Source organism: Artemia sp. Qi Xiang Cuo, chromosome 10 (genome assembly GCF_049724085.1).
Source record: "Artemia sp. Qi Xiang Cuo chromosome 10, ASM4972408v1, whole genome shotgun sequence".
Taxonomy (NCBI): domain Eukaryota; kingdom Metazoa; phylum Arthropoda; class Branchiopoda; order Anostraca; family Artemiidae; genus Artemia; species Artemia sp. Qi Xiang Cuo.
Genome location: NC_142803.1, coordinates 18,427,733 through 18,449,363, shown reverse-complemented (window position 1 = coordinate 18,449,363; position 21,631 = coordinate 18,427,733). Strand labels below are relative to the sequence as shown.

The window sequence follows — 21,631 nt, the reverse complement described above, 5'->3', positions numbered from 1 at the left end:
TTTATCAGTTTCATTCAATCCAAATAAAAAAATGTATTCTTATTATTATCATTTGGCTTTATCTGAATATCCTGAGTTAAGACCCTTCAGACCATTTGAATCCTATGTTATACTGAACGTGTATCATAATTTGGGTCATTGACCTATATAAATCAGGTATCAAAAGGTATCTAATTTAAATTATTCTTAAGTATAATCAGTATCTATTGACATGGAAACCCGAATGAGTGACTTGAAATATAATTTTGTGGATGGATATAGGGTATCTTAGAGTAGTTATAGGGCGGTACTGCAGGCTGAATTGCTTGTGAAAACCTAAATGAATTAGTTGAAATAGATATTTTAGGAAGAAATGTCTTAAAAGTACTTTGTTGGGAGGTGGGGCATTGGCGGAGAAGTGTCTAAGAGTAGCTACAGTATGATACTGTAGGCCGATTTGCTCGCGAAAACCCGAATGAATGATTTGAAAATAACATTTTGAACGAGAAATATCTTAAAAGTGTTTTTTTTGGGGGGGAGGGGGCGATGACAGGGGTATGTCACAGGGGTAGTAATAGTGTAACATTGTGAGGTGAAATGCTTAGAGTATCAAACACTAGTAAAAAAAAGTGGAGGGGCTTCTCTGTTTTCAAAGTATAGTATTTAATGGGATATTTTAGTTTATTTTCGGGGCAAAATAGGTTAAAAATATCCTAGGGGGGGGGGTTGTCATGGGGAGAATGGGTGCTAGTGTGAAAATAGTGTCTTAGCGCCATTCCGCTTTGGACCATAAGTATACTTTTTATCGGTTTGGAAATCTACCCTTCTCGCAAGATGCTCTTCCAAGCTCTCCCATTAGGTATCTTTGCTTAAGATATACGTCACCCTTAATAAGCAACACGCATGTGTGTGTGCCGTGCTGGAGCACCATGGGGTCCTTTTAGTCTAGTTTGTGAGTTACATTGGTGGCGTTCATGTTAGACTTGATCATAGGAAATCCAGGGGTCTTCCAGAAAAACACTGTATCAATGGCAGGAATTTTTCTATAGCGGGAATCTTGCCAGTGCGCGAATCTTGCTAGCTGAGCGCTAGAAACAGGGATGCTGTGACATTAGAGGGTTGCAGTAGAAACTCAACGATAATTTCCCTATTATTACTACCTTTGAATTATCTCGAGCAAGACCGTTTTTAGCCTCTTTTATCGTCTAGCTGAAGCCCGGATTCCATTCCAGGAATAAGTAGACATAGACTAAACTCCCCCACTGCGCGTAGGATGGCCGGATGCTGTTCCCCAAAAAGAGGAGACACAGACCAAACTCCCCCGCAATACGCTGGATGGGTGGGAACAAGTATTTCTCGAAATATAATTTCCCCTCCTTTGCGTGTTTTGATGTTTTGGTGAAAAATGTACCTTGGGCTAAGATAAACTGTTCAGGGGGACTGAACACTTCCTCGAAGGTGACCAGCAAGCAGTTCAGTACCTTTGTGGAGAGTTGCAGGATAACAATAAATAAACACTTGAATCTCCTCCCCCACAGACGTTCCCCCCTCCCCTGGAGTCCTCTCCCTTCGTCTTTCCTTAAATTAGGCATGTTATTCTATATCCTTTTAAATTCACAATAATGCCTAAAAACTACATCTATTATCAAGGTGCAAAAATACACACCTTAATCAAATATCAGGTCAAAGAAGCTTAGAATAAGAAGAAAAAATCTAACTTGCTTGCAATCATATGTAACTTCCTTTTTTAATCTTTTTTAGACAACTAAGCAAAACCTTTTTTTTAACAAATGATCTTGAATTAATGCGACATTCGTTTATTTAAACAACTAATATTCAAAGAAAACTATTGCACAAAACGTTCTTCTAATAGATTGAGACATAACAAAAGGGGTTTATAGGATTGGGATCTGGATGTTCTTGGACTTAGAAGACTAAGAATTACTCAGGTTTTCGATTTATTTGACTAATAATACCTTCTCCGAAATAAATTCAGACGTACGTGGCAGTACGTGGCTTTCTGCAGCAAACAGAAATTAGAAAACCGATTGAAACAAACCTGGTTTCAATCTCGTTTTGAGTTTGACTTTTTATCAGGATTTATTTGGGTCTATCAAACTACAAAATGAGTGACCAAATACCAAAGAAATTTGGATGAATAGATTTTTTTCTCTGATTACTTGTTTGAAATTAATTTCCAAAAAAAAAATACCAAAAAAGTATTTTTTCGAGGGAAAGTAAAGAGCTGTATTAAACCAAAACCGAGCTGAAATAAGGTCATAATAATTCAAACGAAATAATACCTTTACCCAAAACGCTATTGTAAAATTACTACAAAAATCTAATTCTGCAAAATGACTGCTGATCAAAAATTTGGACTGGATATTCAAGCTTTGTTAAAATTCAAATTTCAAAAACTTAAATTAAGAATAAGAATATTCTGTATTGTCAGTGTTTTATTTATTATTCTTACGTTTTTTCTTTAATTAATAATTTTTTTGTTTTATTCCTCCCTCAGTAAAATCAGGATGTACTTAGTGTTTTTATGTTTAGTTCAAAATAGCCCTCAACGTTCACTTAAGTTTCAAATTGACCCCCTTGATCTTTTCGGACAGAACCTGGTTGGAATACTTCCTTATATCCCAATGACAAATCTTGCGTGTAAACAACCGAAACATTGCACAGTTTAGAAATTATGCCAAAAAATAAGCGTATTATTTTTTTTTTTTTTTTATCAATAATCCTCAAATGGCGTTTTTTCTATCTTTTTTTTTTAATTTACTCCTCCCTTCACTGAACTAAAGGCCAATGCTGAGAGCGGAATGAAATTCTTCAAGTGTCCATTTTTTACATTTTTTTGCAACTTCGTCTTTTTACAACCAGGTGACAACTGGATACCCTGCTTTCCAAATTTAGCAGAGTTAACTAAAGGACTGTCTTCTAAGACCGTTGATAGTAAGCAAAGAATAGCCGACCATATTTCTTTACAGTATTTTGATTTACTAAATCTTTTGATTTAGAGCAGCATACCACGCAACATTCCTCGAAAGTTTCATGTTAATACGGTCAGCTGTTCTTGAGAGTTTGCAAAGGATCTCGTTTTTCTTTATAAGCCATTTACTTAAATAATTGCCTATTTGCACTAGTTACGGCCCTGTCCCAAGGGCCTGTCGAGGGTCATTTTATCTTAAAAGTTAGATTGAAACGTTTAGCTATTAACATAATGACCATCTCAAAATTTGAATCAGCCGTCTTTGGAGGTTACGGGAGGGGAGGGATACGTAAATGGCGAGGAAGGGGGCTGGTTGTCTCGTAAAAAAGACACTAAAAGTTGCAGTTCTAATCGAATAAGTCCCCTCTGAAGTTTTTTCAACCATTCGTTTTGTGTGAAGCGTTTCCGGTAAAAAAAAAATAATAACACAAATTGCATTGAAAGGTTATGGTTCTTTACTAAAGGTATTGCTAGAGTGTTACATCGAAAGGTTATGGTATTTTACTATAGGCATTGCTAGAGCGTTACATTGAAATGTTGTGGTTCTTTACTATCAGCATTGCTAGAGCGTTACATTGACAACTTATGGTCTTTTACCATAGGTATCGCTAGACCGTTACTATAAGCATTGCTATAGCGTTACATTGACAAGTTATGGTTTTACTATAGGTATTGCTAGACCGTTACACTGAAAGGTTATGGTTCTTTACTATAGGCATTGCTAGAGCGTTACATTGACAGGTTATGGTTCTTTACTATAGGCATTGCTAGAGCGTTACATTGAAAGGTTGTGGTTCTTTACTATCAGCATTGCTAGAGCGTTACATTGACAACTTATGGTCTTTTACCATAGGTATCGCTACACCGTTACATCGAAAGGTTATGGCTCTTTACTATAGGCATTGCTAGAGCGTTACATTGACAACTTATGGTCTTTTACCATAGGTATTGCTAGGCCGTTACATCGAAAGGTTATGGTTCTTTTTTATTAGCATTGCTAGAGCGTTACATTGACAACTTATGGTCTTTTACCATAGGTATTGCTAGACCGTTATATCGAAAGGTTATGGTTCTTTACTATAGGCATTGCTAGAGCGTTACATTGACAACTTATGGTCTTTTACCAGAGGTATTGCTAGACCGTTACATCGAAAGGTTATGGTTCTTTACTATAGGCATTGCTAGAGCGTTACATTCAAAGGTTGTGGTTCTTTACTATACGTATTGCTAGAGCGTCACATTGACAGGTTATGGTCTTTTACTATAGGTATTGCTAGAGCGTTACATTAAAAGGTTATGTTTCTTTACTATAAGCATTGCTAGAGCGTTACATTGAAAGGTTAAGGTTCTTTACTATTGGCATTGCTAGAACGTTATATTGAAAGGTTGTGGTTCTTTACTATAAGCATTGCTAGAGCATTACATTGACAAGTTATGGTCTTTTACTATAGGTATTGCTAGACCGTTACATTGAAAGGTTATGGTTCTTTACTATAGGCATTGCTAGAGCGTTACATTGAGAGGTTATGGTTCTTTACTATGGGCATTGCTAGAGCGTTACATTGAAAGGTTGTGGTTCTTTACTATAAGCATTGCTAGAGCGTTACATTGACAGGTTATGGTCTTTTATTATAGGTATTGCTAGAGCGTTACATTGAAAGGTTATGGTTCTTTACTATAAGCATTGCTAGAGCGTTACATTGAAAGGTTGTGGTTCTTTACTATAAGCATTACTAGAGCGTTACATTGACAAGTTATGGTCTTTTACTATAGGTATTGCTAGAGCGTTACATAGAAAGGTTATGGTTCTTTACTATAAGCATTGCTAGAGCTTTACATTTACAGGTTGTGGTCTTTTACTATAGGTATTGCTAGAGCGTTAATTGAAAGGTTGTGGTCCTTTACTATAGGCATTTGCTAGAGTGTTACCTCTTATATGATCTTCTAAGAGGTCAGTTGCCCTCCAATCACTTTATACTATTAAAACGGCACTAGCCCTTTCAATTTCCAACTGAATCATCCCTTTTGTGGTTCTTTTGTGGTTCATCCCCGTTCTGGTTCTTTACTATAAGCAATGCTAGAGCGTTACATTGACAAGTTATGGTTTTTACTATAGGTATTGCTAGAGCGTTACATCAAAAGGTTATGGTTCATTATTATAGGCATTGCTAGAGCGTTACATTGAAAGGTTGTTGTTCTTTACTATAGGCATTGCTAGAGCGTTACGTAGAAAGGTTGTGGTTCTTTACTATCAGCATTGCTAGAGCGTTACACTGACAAGTTATGGTCTTTTACTATAGGTATTCCTAGAGCGTTACATTGAAAGGTTATGGTTCTTTACTATGGGCATTGCTAGAGCGTTACATTGAAAGGTTGTGGTTCTTTACTATAAGCATTGCTAGAGCGTTACATTGACAGGTTATGGTCTTTTATTATAGGTATTGCTAGAGCGTTACATTGAAAGGTTATGGTTCTTTACTATAAGCATTGCTAGAGCGTTACATTGACAGGTTGTGGTCTTTCACTATAGGTATTTCTAGAGCGTTGCATTGAAAGGTTATGGTTCTTTACTATAAGCATTGCTAGAGCGTTACATTGACAGGTTATGGTTCTTTACTATAAGCATTGCTAGAGCGTTACATTGACAGGTTGTGGTCTTTTACTATAGGTATTGCTAGAGCGTTAATTGAAAGGTTGTGGTCCTTTACTATAGGCATTTGCTAGAGTGTTACCTCTTATATGATCTTCTAAGAGGTGAATTGCCCTCCAATCACTTTCTACTATTAAAATGGCACTAGCCCTTTCAATTTCCAACTGAATCAGCCCTTTTTGAAGTTTCTACGAAAACAATATCTATAAAAACCTTGTATGCCCCCAGGGCATAACTAACAACCCTCGCCCTGAGGGGTTTGGGGGTTTATCATCCTCAAAGACTACTTTGTTGGTACACAACTGGCCCATTTGTTCATACAAAGTACAAAGTACCTCAAAATATGGCTAAAAGTGTTTTCTCTATAGGACACAAAACAATGGTTGGTTTTAAATAATTTTTAATCTTTTACACCAATCTTTGATAAATAGTATTAATTGCTGAAGCGAACATAATTAAGTCTTTCCAAGGTCCTCTGCTAAATTTAACTAAATAAATTTTCTGAAATCAAGAACTTAACCCAACAGTAGCAGACTTCTTGCAAAATTTTTGTATCAAATGATTGATGTATTAAAACCAGAACCAGAATTACCCTTCTGCTTGATTTTTTTCTTATTATTATTTATTAACAGAATTTTTTTTATTTGGTCAACGTAACCTCTGAACGATTTGCACATAAAATGCGTGGAAGTGCGTATGCCGGAATAGCGTTACGACAATGGAAGAAAAATGAAAGCAGGGATGTACCCAGGGAGGGCTGGAGCCCAATCCCCGCAAAATCCTATATTTTATTGGATTTAATAGGAACTCCTCGTTCAAATTCTCAAATAAAATTTGATATTCATTGTCGAGTCCTTCCATCCACCCTAAATGTTTAATAATTTTCTTTCGGGAAAAAAAATCATTAGTACGTCTGTTAGTAAGTAGGTATAGATACTAGGTCAGGAGCAATTGCATTATTGGCCTAGGGACGATTGAGGCCAGAAACGCCATTAACACCCAGGAGAGATAATGTGTAACCCCTTGTTGAAATCTAATTCATAAAATCAAACGGGAAACCCACATATACAGAGTTAATTACATCAATACCATCATTTTTCATGTTACCAAATTCATTTGCAGGTATTGCGAAGGAAAATTAACTATAAGGAAAAATAAGGGTGGTTTTACCCTGTTTATTTAGGACGAAAGCGAGAGTGTCTTGTATAACCTAATTTTAACATTTGTAATAGGAGAACTGGTTGGAATTTCATAACAAATTCTAGTTATATATATCAGGAAAATACTAAGTGACAGAATAGTTCGAATTTTATTTCGGTTCCAGAAGCTTCTAAGATAAAGTTAATATAATCAATATGATGGTAAGTGTTGGTAATCATACGCCTCACCTCCCATGGAGTGGACCATTGTTAATGATCAGACAAAATTTCAATGGTGCCATACGGACCTCCTCTCACAGTTCTCGCCATTATTTTATTTTGCATAGCTTTTGTTATTATTGCATTTGTGCATTATGCATTGAAAAAGTTTGTGATTTAACTTTGAAAAACAGTAATGAAATTTAGTTTTCTTCTTCAAGAAATTTAGATATTTTCTATATTTATTGTTTTGTCAATTCTATTTCTTATTTAAATCCTTGAGGCCTAAGCAAACATGAATTTAGATGTTTTGCAAACAAAATTTAAGTAAGTTAAATTCAAACTATTTTTTGCCGATTTTAAGGATTTAAAAAGGGTGAATTAAAGAACTATTTGCACTTTTTTCCATGGCAAGTAGTAAGAGAAGGCAACTAAATATAAACTTCAAAATATTATTATAACGTAAATTTCCCATCAAACAACTCTCTCTCTTAAAACTGTTTTTTTTTTAAATGTTGCTGCTGTTCAATGGTCCAGAGTGAAATTCTGTTCCTTCTCTATAACTTCCACTGTTGCGAAGAACTAGTTTATTATTATCTGCCCCAATGTGCGAAATATTTCTTTTTTCATGTTGCTGCTGTTCAATCTTCCAGAGCAAATACTGTTCCTGCTCTATAGCTTCCATTGTCGCGAAGAAATAGTTTGTTATTATCTGCCCAATGTGTGCAATCTTTCTTTTTTTCTGTTGCTGCTGTTCCATGTTCCAGAGCAAATTCTGTTCCTGCTCTATAGCTTCCATTGTCGCGAAGAACTAGTTTATTACTAACTGCCCCAATGTGCAAAATCTTTAATTTTTCATGTTGCATCTGTTTCGTGTTCCAGAAAAGATTATCCTTCTGCTCTTTAGCATCCACTGTCGTGAAAAACAAGTTTACTATTATCTGCCCCAATGTGCAAACTCTTTCTTTTTTCATGTTGCTACTGTTCCAGAGCAAAATCTGTTACAGCTCTATAGCTTCCACTGTCGCAAAGAACTAGTTTATTATTAACTGCCCCAGTGTGCGAAATCTTTCTTTTTTCATGTTGCATCTGTTCCATGTTCCTGAACAGATTATCTTTCTGCTCTTTAGCATCAACTGTCGCTAAGAAGTAGTTTATTATATTTGTTGTTGCTGCTACTCCTTTTTCCAGAGCAAAATCTGTTCCTGCTCTATAGCTTCTACTGTCGCGAAGACAAACCTTTTAGTTTAAGAAAACTCAACCGTCAGGTGGCGCCTTCGTCCCTAAATATAAAAGATGAAAAAACTTGTTATTTTTTAAAATAACGAACAAATAAGCTTTCAAATGGGGATAAATCCATTTATTTTGACAGTGAAAAAAAGTACACAATTCTAGATATTTCGACCAGATATCCAGCGACCGTCTTCAGTAGAAATACTAAAATAATAAAATTGAAACTAGTATATTTATACACAACAAAATAAATAACTTTTCGGGTCATTCACAAAATAATGAACTTCCGGAATATTAACTAGATTATTTTCAGAGAGAGTTCATTGACAAAGTTCATTCAAAGTCTTGATGTAAATTTCCTTCTTTAATCTTGCCCAAATGTAAAATAAATTTCCAATAAGGTGGCAATGCCTTCCGTGTCCTCTAATTGCAAACCAAATGTTGAATTTACAGCTGTTTACTGATTTGGTCTCATTTCCCCATGTGTACGATGTTTTCTAATAAAAGTAAAAAGGAAATTTTCCACGCAAGAAAAGCAACAAACTGGATGTTTTCCGACTAAAATATACACACTAGCTTTCATGGAAAGGCGTTCCTGGCATTTTGAGAACCAAAATGGCTTATTACTGAATTTTTTGTTTTTATTTCAATTTTATTCAACTGATTTCAAAGCTCAAAAGTTAAAGTTACCAAATATTTTTGTTTGTTTGTTTAGACGTTTGTTTTGAATTTTCAGGTTCACTTTTCGAAAAGAAACAAACTATGTGTATGTTACAAAATTACTGTGATTAAAGCTGAATTAAATTCAACTTTTTTTCTTGAAACAATTTTGCCAGGAAAGAAGGGTTTTCTAATTTCAGCGACAAAACCGGATTCTTATGCTAAATCTCGCATCTGGACATACGAATTTGAATCAAAATTCAAAGACGGTTAATCAAACCTCCCCCCCCCCTCCCCCTGGGATATTCACACTGGGGAGTAATCTCCTTGTGGTCACGCAAATGGTTAATGTGAATGTTTCGTTAAACTCTGATCTACAGCCGACCTTCTAGATTCAACCCGTTCGATCGATTGATTTAGTCCATATTTAATTTAGTCATTCAGAAAGTAGTTAAAGGTCAAAGTTCATTCCAAAGTATGTTATATCCATTGTCTCAGCGGTATCAGTAGCTAGAAACCGGAACTGTTGATTTTTATACGATAAAATACTTTTGCTTCGCACGGAAAGAGGAACATTGCAACTCAGATTTTCCTTTTTTGGAAATCGGAGTCAGATCACCAATGCAGAACGAGGAAGGAACAATACTTGTCACAAATATCATTTGCATGAGAAGGCTGAATTGACGCACCAATACATTTTTAGTCAATATTGAATGATATATATATATATATATATATATATATATATATATATATATATATATATATATATATATATATATATATATATATATATATATATATATATATATATATATATATATATATATATATATATATATATATATATATATATATATATATATATATATATATATATATATATATATATATATATATATATATATATATATATATATATATATATATATATATATATATATATATATATATATATATATATATATATATATATATATATATATATATTCATTCTTTTTTATAAGATACATTTGTCGATTTTGCTATTAAAATTTTTCTATCCCAACAGAGTTAAATCCATGGTTTCGTATGTTCTTTTTGTTTCTTTAATGATATAGATACGTTTTATCAAAAGGAAATGGTTCATAAATAGTTCATTTAAGAAATTCCCACTTTAGTCGATATGTTTCGAAGAATGAAAAAGCTTAAGAATGCGTCAAATATATCACTGAATCAGAACAAACAACAATGGATTTTTCCATTTCTAAAAGAAGAATATTTTCTTATTTTTCTTACTGTAAAGATTTGAAGAAAAATGAAAAGTCTTCAGCATACTTTTCAATGTCAAATTTAGAAAAATTCCCTTCAATTTAAAATAAGTCACAGTGCGGATTATTGATTTCACTTATAAATTTTACATTATTAAACTAAATCCTGGTTTTAGACAAAAATAATGATGATCTTAGTTGGGGTGGCACCAGTCACTTTTGCAGCACCTGTAACTGAAGATCCTGTCGATGATCTTGAAAGACAGGCCTTCATTTCAACAGGACCTATGATGGAAGATAATGGCGATGACCTTGAAGGACAAGTAATCCCTTTGGACGCACATGTGATGGAGGACCATGTGATCCCATTTGAAGGACAAACAGTCGCTTTTGCTGCACCAGTAATGGAAGATCGTGTGGATGATCTTGAAGGACATGCATCATCGCTTTCTTTGGGTTTGGGAGGTCTTGGGCCTCAGGCCGCATTCTACCCAGCGTAAGTTCTTAATAATACCTATAGAACTAGAAACAGTTAATAAAATTTCTTCTCTTCAGCATTTTTACTTCGCAATTGTATTGTCCAAATCACATTTTGATGATCACAGTAAGATTCCACAATCCAAAAATCAGATTGGCGTTGAGATTGCAAAAGTGAACAGCCGTTTTCCAGAGCAAGATTATCAATTCTGGACAGGTAGTTTGTCAAAAGAACAACTTAAAATGAAATTATGGGCAAATATACTTTGTTTCTGTGATTATTAATTATATATCTATTTCATAGTATATTTTTTGATTAATTCTTCCGTAGTTATTTTTTTGCCCTTTAGTAATCTAACATCTTTGAAGTTAGAAACAACTATTTTACGTGAGCCTTGTTTTGTTTATCCTAATTTTTTCTTTGACGTTTCTCTCGATTGTCCTCGAAACCTCAAAATCCAACTACAAAATTCAACTACAAAATCCAACTACAAAATCCAACTACAAAATCTAACTAAAAAAACCACAAGTCATTGTGCTTAAAATAATCCAACGGTCGATGCTCTTTTGAATCTAGCCTTAGGAAGGCAAAAAAAAATAAAGTCAAGTGACCATATAGTTATGCTAAAAAAAAATTAACAAGCTCCGAGTGCATTAATATTTTCTCAATAGCTGTCAGAAAAATTCAAAATATTGTTAGAACTCCAAAAGTGGAAAACTGGTTATGTTATTGGATGGTGTGACACTATTTCAAATATCGGTTTTGCGGGAGTTTACAGTGCTCCATAGTGGTTCTATGGAGAAGAAAAGAGTTCTGAGAGGATTCTGAGAAGAAAAGAGCTCTTACTTTGTTCTGAGAAGAAAAGAGAAAATACTGGTTTTAACCCTATCTGGCCTTTAAAAAATTGTTTGGCTTGCTATTACTGTTTTGTTACTTGATTTTCTCTTTGTTTGACACAAAACTTTTTTTTTCTGGTATTGTTTAACTTTTCATTTATAATTCGTGATACAAATTTTGTTATTTCTAATTTATGCAAAAACAAATATATTTATAATCAGAAATGATAATCAGAAGTTTTCAAATACTTTACAATCGAAAAGTTCCCATAATACAATGTCTTATGACAATCAATTGCTGAAAGCTTGACTGTAAAAATTAATCTAGGATATGAGAGTTGATCCAATAATCTAAATCCAAGAGACAAAACAATAAGTGAAAAATTCTATATTAACAGTTGGGATAGAACTATCTATGAGACGTTAATTATAAGTGTTTTTTCGCATCTACAGAAATAACCATCCAGCCGTAAATGTCCGTAACACACAGTATGTAAACACAATTAAAAATTAAGATTTTGTTTCCTTTTTAATATTTTCTAGCACCAACACACTAAGTAAATACACTTTAAATACACTTTAGAAACTTTAGAACTTTAGAAACTAAATACACTTTAGAAATGTTTGTTTCTTTCTTAATCTTTCTCTAACACTAACAGATTAAGACTTTCAATAAATAGTCCGGTGGTTGACCCTCATATTCTTCTTATCGTAAAGTAATATTTTTGGGTTAGGGTCTTTTTATTTTGTATTTATTAAATTTTTCATATATATAGCATTTTTATCTTCATGGAATTCCAACAGAATTCAGCATAATTTCACGCTTCTAGCTTGAATATTTTCGCAATAAATTCAATAGAATTACAAATAGATAGACAGATAAACCCACATTTATTTTGTACTATATTTACGAGCAGAAAAGTAGAGCCTTACTTCTTAACTCAAATAAATCTGAAGATAACTAATAATAACTATTTTCATTACAGAGGCGGTTACCCTTATCGTCCTAGCTACTATGGAGGTGCTTATCCTGGAATTGGAATTGGATACCCTAGTATTGGCTATGGCTATCCTTCATACCCCACTTATGGTGGGCCATCTACTTATTTTCAAAAAAATCTAATTGGTTAAGCAGATATACTATTGTATTGTTGTGTAACTTATTGTATTTTATTTGTATTATATTGTATTATAATAAAGCGCATTTTAATAGGTTTTCAAGAGAGAATTTTAAAAGGTTTCCAAAATCCTGCTTGCTTTAAATCGACTTATAAAAGTATTATTGTTTTTAAACTAGCGCTTTACGGAAAACGCAAAAGCCAAGTATAAAAAACAAGAATATTAATTTAGGTGACAAAAGTAAATACATAGCTTCACAACAACATTTTAATCTATAACGCTTTTCATAGCCTTACAGGAGCTGTGATATCAGTAACTTTCACTACACAATTAAAATTATCTTAAAAACTTCAGCATAAAAATAATATGTTTAAATTCTTTAAACAGCATACAAAATAATGGATTGATTTATCAGGTAACATACTGATTTCAACTAGTACTACTCGAAATGAAGAACATATCAACCGCAACATGAAGTCTAGAAATCCAGTTATATTTCTCTAAAACCGGAGAATTTCAAGTTGTGATACAAATTCTAAGGCGAGTTTGTAGTCTTAATACTAATAAGATTCCTTCACATCAAACTTGTCTACAAAAAATTACAAAATATCTTTTTCGGATCAAAAAAGACAATCAATCTTTGATCTGAGGTCGTTGTACTGAAATGATGCCAATTGAAACGAAAAAAAAATATAAAGCAACAATCTAAAACACTTTACTTTTATATTGTTAAAAGTGTCCTTAAATGGTTTACATTTACCGTACCAAAACTCCTATGTTGTTTTGTGTTTTCAGTAAAGCGCTAGTTTTCTGTAATCCTACAAACATAGGGAAATATCAGGAGTTGATTAATTCGCACTAGCTTTATTAATGTATGTTAGATAGCCTGGGAAGTAATAATTTTTTTTCGTTTCAAGTTTCCACTTCGCTCTTTACTCCTCTCGCAAAAACTTTGTTTTTATAAATTGTTCTTTGCTCGTTTTGGATTAAAATTTAATTTAGAAAAAAAACTGCCATGGTCTTTTTTATTTCACGGAATAATTTCTGCTTTTTTGTAATTTTTTATGTTGCTCCTTAATTTCAGTTGAAAACTTATTCTTTTGTTTAATTTCCAATCACGTCCTATCTAGGGGAGATAAGGCACCTCAACCCGGATTAAGGAGCTGAACGAAGAAGCTGTACAAGAATTGAAGGAAAAAATAAGTTTAGAGTGCAAAGAAAAATCAAAAGTATCGTTTCTTTTTGTAAAAAAAAGAAAACTAAAAAAAGAAAAAATAGATCTTTACTTCTTTGTTTAAAAAAATTAAATTTAGTAGCACTTAAGAAAATAGCTCTAGGTGAGTAGCTCCGATAAAAAAAAAAAGAAGGTTAATTAAACGGACAGGTTTGCATACCGACAAGATTGTGGTAAATTTTGCTAGCTCAACTGAAATGTGCCTTTAGGCTTAACGAGTTATTTGACCTGTCCCTACATAGAAAAACCACTCATTACTTGGAAATGAATCGAAATTTCAAAAAAGAGATCATTTCTTGTGTAGGTACGATAAATGGTATTATAAACTAAGTTTGTTTTCATTTCAAAATTTTGGGAAGAATTACCTGAATTCTACTACAGAACTGTTTTCATTTGTCTTTTCTTCCTCTTTGGATGTACAATCTTACAAAATAGAGAGAATATTTCGGTAGATTTGTCAAGAAAATAATTTGAATAAGTAAGTACAATAATAAATAATCCTTCTTTAAATTTACTACTTTGAGTAGTTCCAGAACCACATGCCTACACTTCTCCAACCACTAAGTGGCGATGGGTTAGGGACAGCGGTGTAGTTCTCTATGGCGGAGAGGGGGCAACTGTCCCTCCCAGACCCCAGTTTTCCCCCAGCCCCTCCCTCGCCCCCCCCCCCCCCCGCTGAAATATAGTTTCTCCAAAAATGCTGTCAAAACTAAAATAAACCTGCATAATTCAATTATCCAGTGAAACAGGTCAGTTTTCATTAGTGTATGTTAACCTCTTTATTATTATATGCCTCGTTTTTCAGTTTTCTCTGTCATTTTGACTTTATTTGAGAAAATTGACTCAAAGTTAGACCCCCCCCCTCCTCAGGGTTTTGAAAAAATTACGCAATTCGTTTTTGGTATGGATTTAGTGCTCCACTTAGAATGCTGTTGCAAACCGTGAACTGGATGACCTCCATTCCATTTTGAATCAAAATGCTTGACCAAATACCTTCCCGGGATATGCTTTAAAAATGCGTGCATCACAATTACAAAAACAGTGAAGTTATCTGAAAATGATCATATAGAAGGGAGAAAACCGTGATTGAAAAAAAAAAACAAGTAGGAATCGAACACATCTAATTTGAAGTCCAACGCTGTACTAACAGAACCACGTCTCAAATAATTTAATGTGATATATTGGTATTTGTACCTTAATTGTGTAGCTTATTAAGGGGGCTTGGAGAAGGAACATGCAGGAGATGTTCGTGTCAACCTCCAGCTACGGGTTTTGAACTATAATTATTACAATGATGATATCGTTTTATACTTCCAAGTTTTTCTGCTTAAGACGTGACACCATAAGTGTTGTTTTTAGTGCTATATCACAATTAAAGATGGTTCGCAGCTGATTAAAATCATGTAGATATGAGTAATAGCTTTGAAATTAGCCATTAAACGTCACTCTAAAACGATCTAGTAGGCCACTAGCTCCAGCTTTTCCACTTGAGACATGGCACCAAAAGAACCGTTTTAGTGCCATTTGGAACTTGCTGATGATAGAATTTATAGGAGGGACGTAGATATGAGCAATAACTTTTATATGAGCTATTGAAAGTCTGTCTAAGATACTTGCGATACCAATACGCCCATACCGATACGCGTGATGGCGATACGTCCATTACAGCGTACAGCCCTTTCCCCAAGGACTACGGAGGGCCATATCATCACCAAAACCATAGATAGTGGACCTTTGAACTGTGCTGAATAAAATGGATATCTAAAAATTTTGATTGGATAAGTTTGGGGGGATATGGTCTTCAAGGAAGGGGGTAGTTGCCCTCCAATCTCTTCAGTCGCTTAAAAAAGGTACTAGTAAATTTAATTTCCCTTCAAAGGAGCCATTAAACATCTCTCTGTGATCTTCTGGTCACTCGCTATCCCGGGTGGAAAAAAAGGAGACACATCCGTGCAACCCATGCCAAAAAACGATTTTCTTTGGTTTTCAAGGTGGAGGACTGTAATTTTCCTACTAAAGGTTTTTTCTGTTTCGATATGACGACATTTTCAGGTTTTGGCCTCTTTTTGAAATCTTCATAAATTTGTTTTCGCAATAAACTTTTACTTTTAAGATTAACCGAAACAATAGTTACCATTCCTTATTTAGTATGATATTGCAATTTTTTTCACCAGTTGCTGTAACCATAACACTTTAAAGACGTTTCCAGGGAAATCATTGGAGAAAACGGGAAGCATAAAGAAAAAGCTTTTGCCTCCTAGCAATAAATCTTTTGTTTTTATTTCATCTCCTTTTTTTAAGGTCTAATTGTCAAAATAGTCTATTTTATTGCCAGTTACATATTTAATAAACTTATGACAAGGATGAAAAATAATAAATAAACAATAAAATTAAATAGTCCACAAACATGCCAGTGGACAGATAAGAAAGAAAAATGACAAAAGGAGATATTTCGACAAGGACGTAGCTTGCCCACTGACCCAATTTTCATTAAAAGTGCGGTCAGATAGTCTTAATGTAAACTTAGGAAAAATACTATCTGAATCTTTTAATATTAAGTTGTTGTAAATTGGGTATATACCTGTACCTTAAGTATCTCTATTGAACAGGGATACTGAATATAATCCCATAAACCCGATGAGTACCGTGTCAATACGGAAGGAAAGTCAAGTCAATCGCTAAGAATAGAATTCTTGCCAATCTAATCGTTGAATGGTCTTTTATTTATTCTGGCTTCTTATTTGGTCTGTTTGATTCTGTGTTACTTGGCCTCTGTTTGAATCTTCTTGAAAAGGTTAGTCTTTTCCCTTTTTTTGAACACTGAAGACGGCTGGGCGGGGGTCCTTGTCGAAATATCAGTAGAAAGGCATTATTGACTACGAACAGGGCATAATTCTTTCATGGATTATTGATCCACGAAAGGAGACTAGATTTCTGAGAAATTGATTTACCTAATCGACTGGGACAAGAGGGGACCGGATTTCTGATAAATCGATTAGCATAATCGGAGTGGAATTCTATCATGACGGGATTTAATTTTTAAATATGGCTTGTCCGATCTTTAGATGTGAGAGATAAATTAATAGTCTATTTTTAAATGTGGATTCTCTGATCTTTAGGTCTGAGAGATAAATTAATATTTTATTTTTAAATATGGCTTCTCAGGCCTTTAGGTCTGTAAGATAAATTAATATTCTTTCGAAACCTTAATAGTGTAAGTAGGAACACCTTAGATATATTTTCAGAAATTCATACGAGATCAAGACAGATTGAATATGTTTTACGCGGGAAATGGTTTCCTGGGAATTTCAAATGTGACAGCGCAGGGATGCCAAAACAAAGAAAAACGCATAAATTACTTTTATGGGATTATTTGGGCGAAACAAATTAATACACCATTTTAGGGATTTTTTGGCGAAACAGTTTGAGACATTTTAGAAGACGATTTGGGGTGAAACTCCTCTACCCCAACCCAAAAGAGCTCCCCTAACCCCAGGGCCCCCAAAAGGCCCGTCTGATCCCCCAAAGAGCTCCCCAGGCCCCCTAAAGGGCCCCTCCTCATCCCCGGGCACCCCAAACGGTCCCCCTCCCCCTGGGCCCCCCAAGAGCCCCCTCTCTAGTTTAGAGTTTTAATTTGATATTAGCTTACAGTTTTAGTTAGAGTTATAGTTTAGTTTAGCTGTAGTTCCGAGTCTAGAGTTTTAAGTTAGACACTGCACTTAGAGTTTTAGTTAGAGTTATAGTTTAGTTTATCTGTAGTTATGTTTTTGGACTTGTAGTTTAGTTTTAGCTAAACGTTTTAGTTTAGATTTTTAGCCCAGAGTCTTAGCTTAGAGTTTTTCGGTACACTTTTAGTTTAGTTTAGTTTTAATTAAGAGTTTTAGTTTAGAGTTGTAGTTTAGTTTCAGTAAAGAGTTTAGTTTATAGTTGTAGTTTAGCTTTAGTTAAAAGTTTTATTTTAGAGTTTAAAGTTTTAGCTTAGAGTCTTAGCTTAGAGTTTTAGTTAAAGTTGTAGTTGAGTTTAATTTAGAGTTAAGAGTTTTAGTTTAGAGTTTAGAGTTTTAGTTAGAGTTATAGTTTATTTTAATTTTTGTTAAGAGTTTTAGCTTAGAATTATAGTTTAGCTTTAGTTAAGAGTTTTAGTTTTGAGTTTCAGTTTGGTATTAGCTTAAAGTTTTAGTTAGAATTAAAGTAGGTAAAAGTTTTAGTATTGAGTTTTGAGTTTTAGTTTAGGGTCTTAGCTTAGAGTTTTCGTTAGAGTTTCGAGTTTTAGTTTAGAGTCTTATCTTGGAGTTTTATTTATATTTATTGTTTAATTTATTTTTAATTGAGAATTTAGAGACTTAGTTTAGAGTCTTAGCGTAGAGTTTTTGTTAGGGTTATAGTTTAGTTTAGTTTTAGTTAGGAGCTTTAGTTTAGATCTCTAGTTTAGTTCTACTTAAGAGTTTTAGTTTAGAGTTTATAGTTTTAGTTTACAGCTTTACTTTAGAGTTTTAGTTAGAGTTATAGTTTTAGTTTAGCTTTAGTCAAAGGTTTTAGTTTAGATATTGGAGTTTTTGTTTTGAGTCTTAGCTTAGAGTTTTAGTTAGAGTTATAGTTTATTTTAGCTTTAATTCAGAGTTTTAGTTTAGAGTCTTAGCTTAGAGTTTTAGTTACAGTTACAGTTTAGTTTAATTTTAGTTAAGAATTTTAGTTTAGAGGTGTTTTTTTAGTTTTAGATAAGAGTTTTAGTTTAGAGTTTAGAGTTTTCGTTGCACTTTTAGTTTAGTTTAATATTAGTTAAGAGTTTTAGTTTAGAGTTGTAGTTTAGTTTTAGTAAAGAGTTTTAGTTTAGAGTTGTAGTTTAGTTTTAGTTAGGAATTTTAGTTTAGAGTTTAGAGTTTTAGCTTAGTCTTAGCTTAGAGTTTTAGTTAGAGTTATAGTTTAGTTTAATTTTAGTTAAGAGTTTTGGTTTAGACTTTAGAGTTTTAGTTTAGAGTTTAGAGTTTTAGTTAGAGTTATAGTTTAGTTTAATTTTTGTTAAGAGTTTTAGTTTAGAGTCATAGCTTAGAGTTTTTACTTGCACTTTTAGTTTAGTTTAGTTTTAGATAAGAGTTTTAGTTTAGAGTTTCAGTTTGGTATTAGTTTAAAGTATTAGTTAGAGTTATAGTAGTTAAGAGTTTTAGTTTAGAGTTTAGAGTTTTAGTTTAGAGTCTTAGCTTAGAATTTTAGTTAGAGTTATAGTTTAGTTTAGTTTTAGTTAGGAGTTTAGTTTAGACTTTAGAGTTTTAGTTAACAGTTTTAGTTTAGAATTGTAGTTGAGTATAATTTTGGTTAAGAGTTTTAGTTTAGAGTTGTTGTTTAGTTTTAGTTAAGAGTTTTAATTTAGAGTTTTTGTTTAGTTTTAGATATGAGTTTTAATTTAGAGTTTTAGTTTGATATTAGCTTACACTTTTAGTTAGAGTTATAGTTTAGTTTAGTTGTAGTTCAGAGTCTAGAGTTTCAAGTTAGACTCTCAGCACTTAGAGTTATAGTTAGAGTTATATTTTATTTTAGTTTTAGTTAAGTGTTTGTGAACTTGTAGTTTAGTTATAGCTAAACATTTTAGTATAGAGTTTTATCCTAGAGTCATAGCTTAGAGTTTTTCATTGCACTTTTAGTTTAGTTTAGTTTTAGATAAGAGTTTTAGTTTAGAGTTTCAGTTTGGTACAGTTTGGTTTAGTTTTAGGTTTCAGTTTAGCTTACAGTTTAGTTAGAGTTGTAGTAGTTAAGAGTTTTAGTTTAAAGTTTAGAGTTTTAGTTTAGAGTCTTAGATTGTAATTTTAGTTAGAGTTGTTGTTTAATTTAGCTATAGTTAAGAGTTTTTATTTAGAGTTTAGAGTCTTAGCGTAGAGTTTTAGTTAGAGTTTTAGTTTAGAGTCTTAGCTTAGAGTTTTAGTTCTATTGATAGTTTAGTTTAGTTTTAGTTGAGAATTTAGAGTTTTAGTTTTGAGTCTTAGCTTAGAATTTTTGTTAGAGTTATAGTTTAGTTTAGTTATGCCCTGGGAGATCCAAATTTTTTTTATAGTAAGCTTTGTCGTAAAAACCTCCAGAAAGACTCATTCAATTGGATATTCAGAGGGCTATTGCCGTTTTTAAATAGTCGAAAGTAATCGGAGGGAGAATCACCCTGCCCCACTCCCCATGCCTTTCATTTCCCCAAACACTTCTGATCAACATTTTGATATTGCCATTTTGTTCAACGTAGTTGAAAGGTCTGGAAATTATGTCTTTGAGGATGACAAACCCCCCTCCCCTCATAGCCCTCAGGACAAGGGTTGTAAGTTTTTCCCTTGGGGCATATAAGGTTTTTATAGAAAGTGTTGTCGTGGAAACTTAAAAAGGGCTCATTCGATTGGAAATTGAGAGGGCTAGTGCCTTTTTGATAGTCGAAAGTTACTGGAGGGAAACTAACCCCTCTCTCACGCCCACCATTTCCACAAACACATCCAATCAAAATTTTGAGAGAGCCATTTTGTTCAACGTAGTTGGCGATAGGGGAAAGCCCTATGGATATGTAGGGTACCTCCATAAGAGGCATGGACCAAGGGGGGACCTTTTTCCTGGGGTCCATCATAGAAACTGGGGCAGCCTCGCCCAGGGTTATAAATACAGGCGAAGGAGGAAGAAGGCCCATCAAATGTACACTTAAAAGGACCCACTGGCTTGTCCACAAGTCCTATGAGTTACAAACCTTCTTCCAGTAATGGGTTAAATTGGATGGTTATGCAAAACACCATCGCGGGAGGATCCTCTATAGGAGGACATCTGTGGCATGGCGTAAGATCCAGATCTAAGGACACCGGCCTCTGCAAAGGGCTGCCTCAACCGTTTTGGGGTACCTGCAAGACCAGGGACCTTGCGGTCAACTCTATTCCCACTTGAGGAGTGGTGCTCCTCGAGGAAATTATAGCCTAGTAAACGACACAGCATTCGCACGGGATTCTGACTAATTGACAATTCTTCTGGGCTTGGTATGTTTTGACGGGCGTCTGCAGGCTGAAAAACCTCTTTCTAGCTAATTTATCTATTATGGGCTGCCGCACCGTAGTAGCATAATATTTGTAGACATGAACATGTAATGAGTCGGAGGTAATAGGCTTGAGATTGTCTGTGCAGGATTTCGACTCTTGTTGATAGAAGAGCATCGCCAAGTGCTGAAAACCATGTTGTGACCAAGATGGGCCCAGGATTGCACAAAGCATCCATTCATGGAGGTCCCAGGGACTTCTTGCTGTCCGGTTCTAAGCCGGCTTAAGCACTTTGGTGTAGACTTGAGAAGATATGTGATCCCCATCCTGCACTGGTATCCGAGATCATTGCTTTTCCTGAGGCGAAAATAATTTCAATAATTTAAAGAACATGAAAATTGAAACTTGGATGTCACGACGTTAAAAAATGACTATCGTATCGACATTTTGACTGACGAATTCAGACGATTCGTACTGGATTTCTTAGGAGTTTCAGAAACTCATATCCCAAGGGTAGGAAGCAAGAAATTAGGTGATATAGAATTTGCTTACTCAGGCAGGAAGGATGGGGTACATAGACAGGGAGTAGGGTTCATGATGAATAAGGAAGCTGTTAAGTCTTGTTTAGGCTTGGAAGTTATTAATAATAGAATACTAATTGCTCATTTTATGACGAAATAGTTCAGGGTATCAGTTATAGTAGTATACGCCCCTGTAGAACCGACTGACGGAGATACTAGTGACTCGGATGAATTTTACTTACAGTTATAGGAGCAAATAGACAGGGTCCCAGGTAGAAAAATGATGTTTTTAATGGGAGATTTTTACGCCCAGGTTGGTAGAAATAGGGATA

General features: G+C 34.0%; 1 protein-coding gene across 2 annotated transcripts in view; it reads left to right on the top strand.

Moving 5' to 3' along the window:
* The window catches only part of LOC148947538 (uncharacterized), a 49,382-nt gene extending 36,731 nt beyond the window's left edge, over positions 1–12,651 (top strand). The window contains exons 1-3 of one of the 2 annotated variants that reach the window (XM_089096139.1): positions 6,930–6,982; positions 10,299–10,618; positions 12,423–12,651. In XM_089096139.1, coding sequence (XP_088952265.1) covers positions 6,977–6,982; positions 10,299–10,618; positions 12,423–12,567 — 471 coding nt within the window. In that variant the 5' untranslated portion in view covers positions 6,930–6,976 and the 3' untranslated portion in view covers positions 12,568–12,651. Of the gene's footprint in view, positions 1–6,929; positions 6,983–10,298; positions 10,619–12,422 lie in introns of those variants that run through there. The other variant, XM_089096138.1, reaches the window with a different exon arrangement.
* Positions 12,652–21,631: the final 8,980 nt, after the last annotated feature.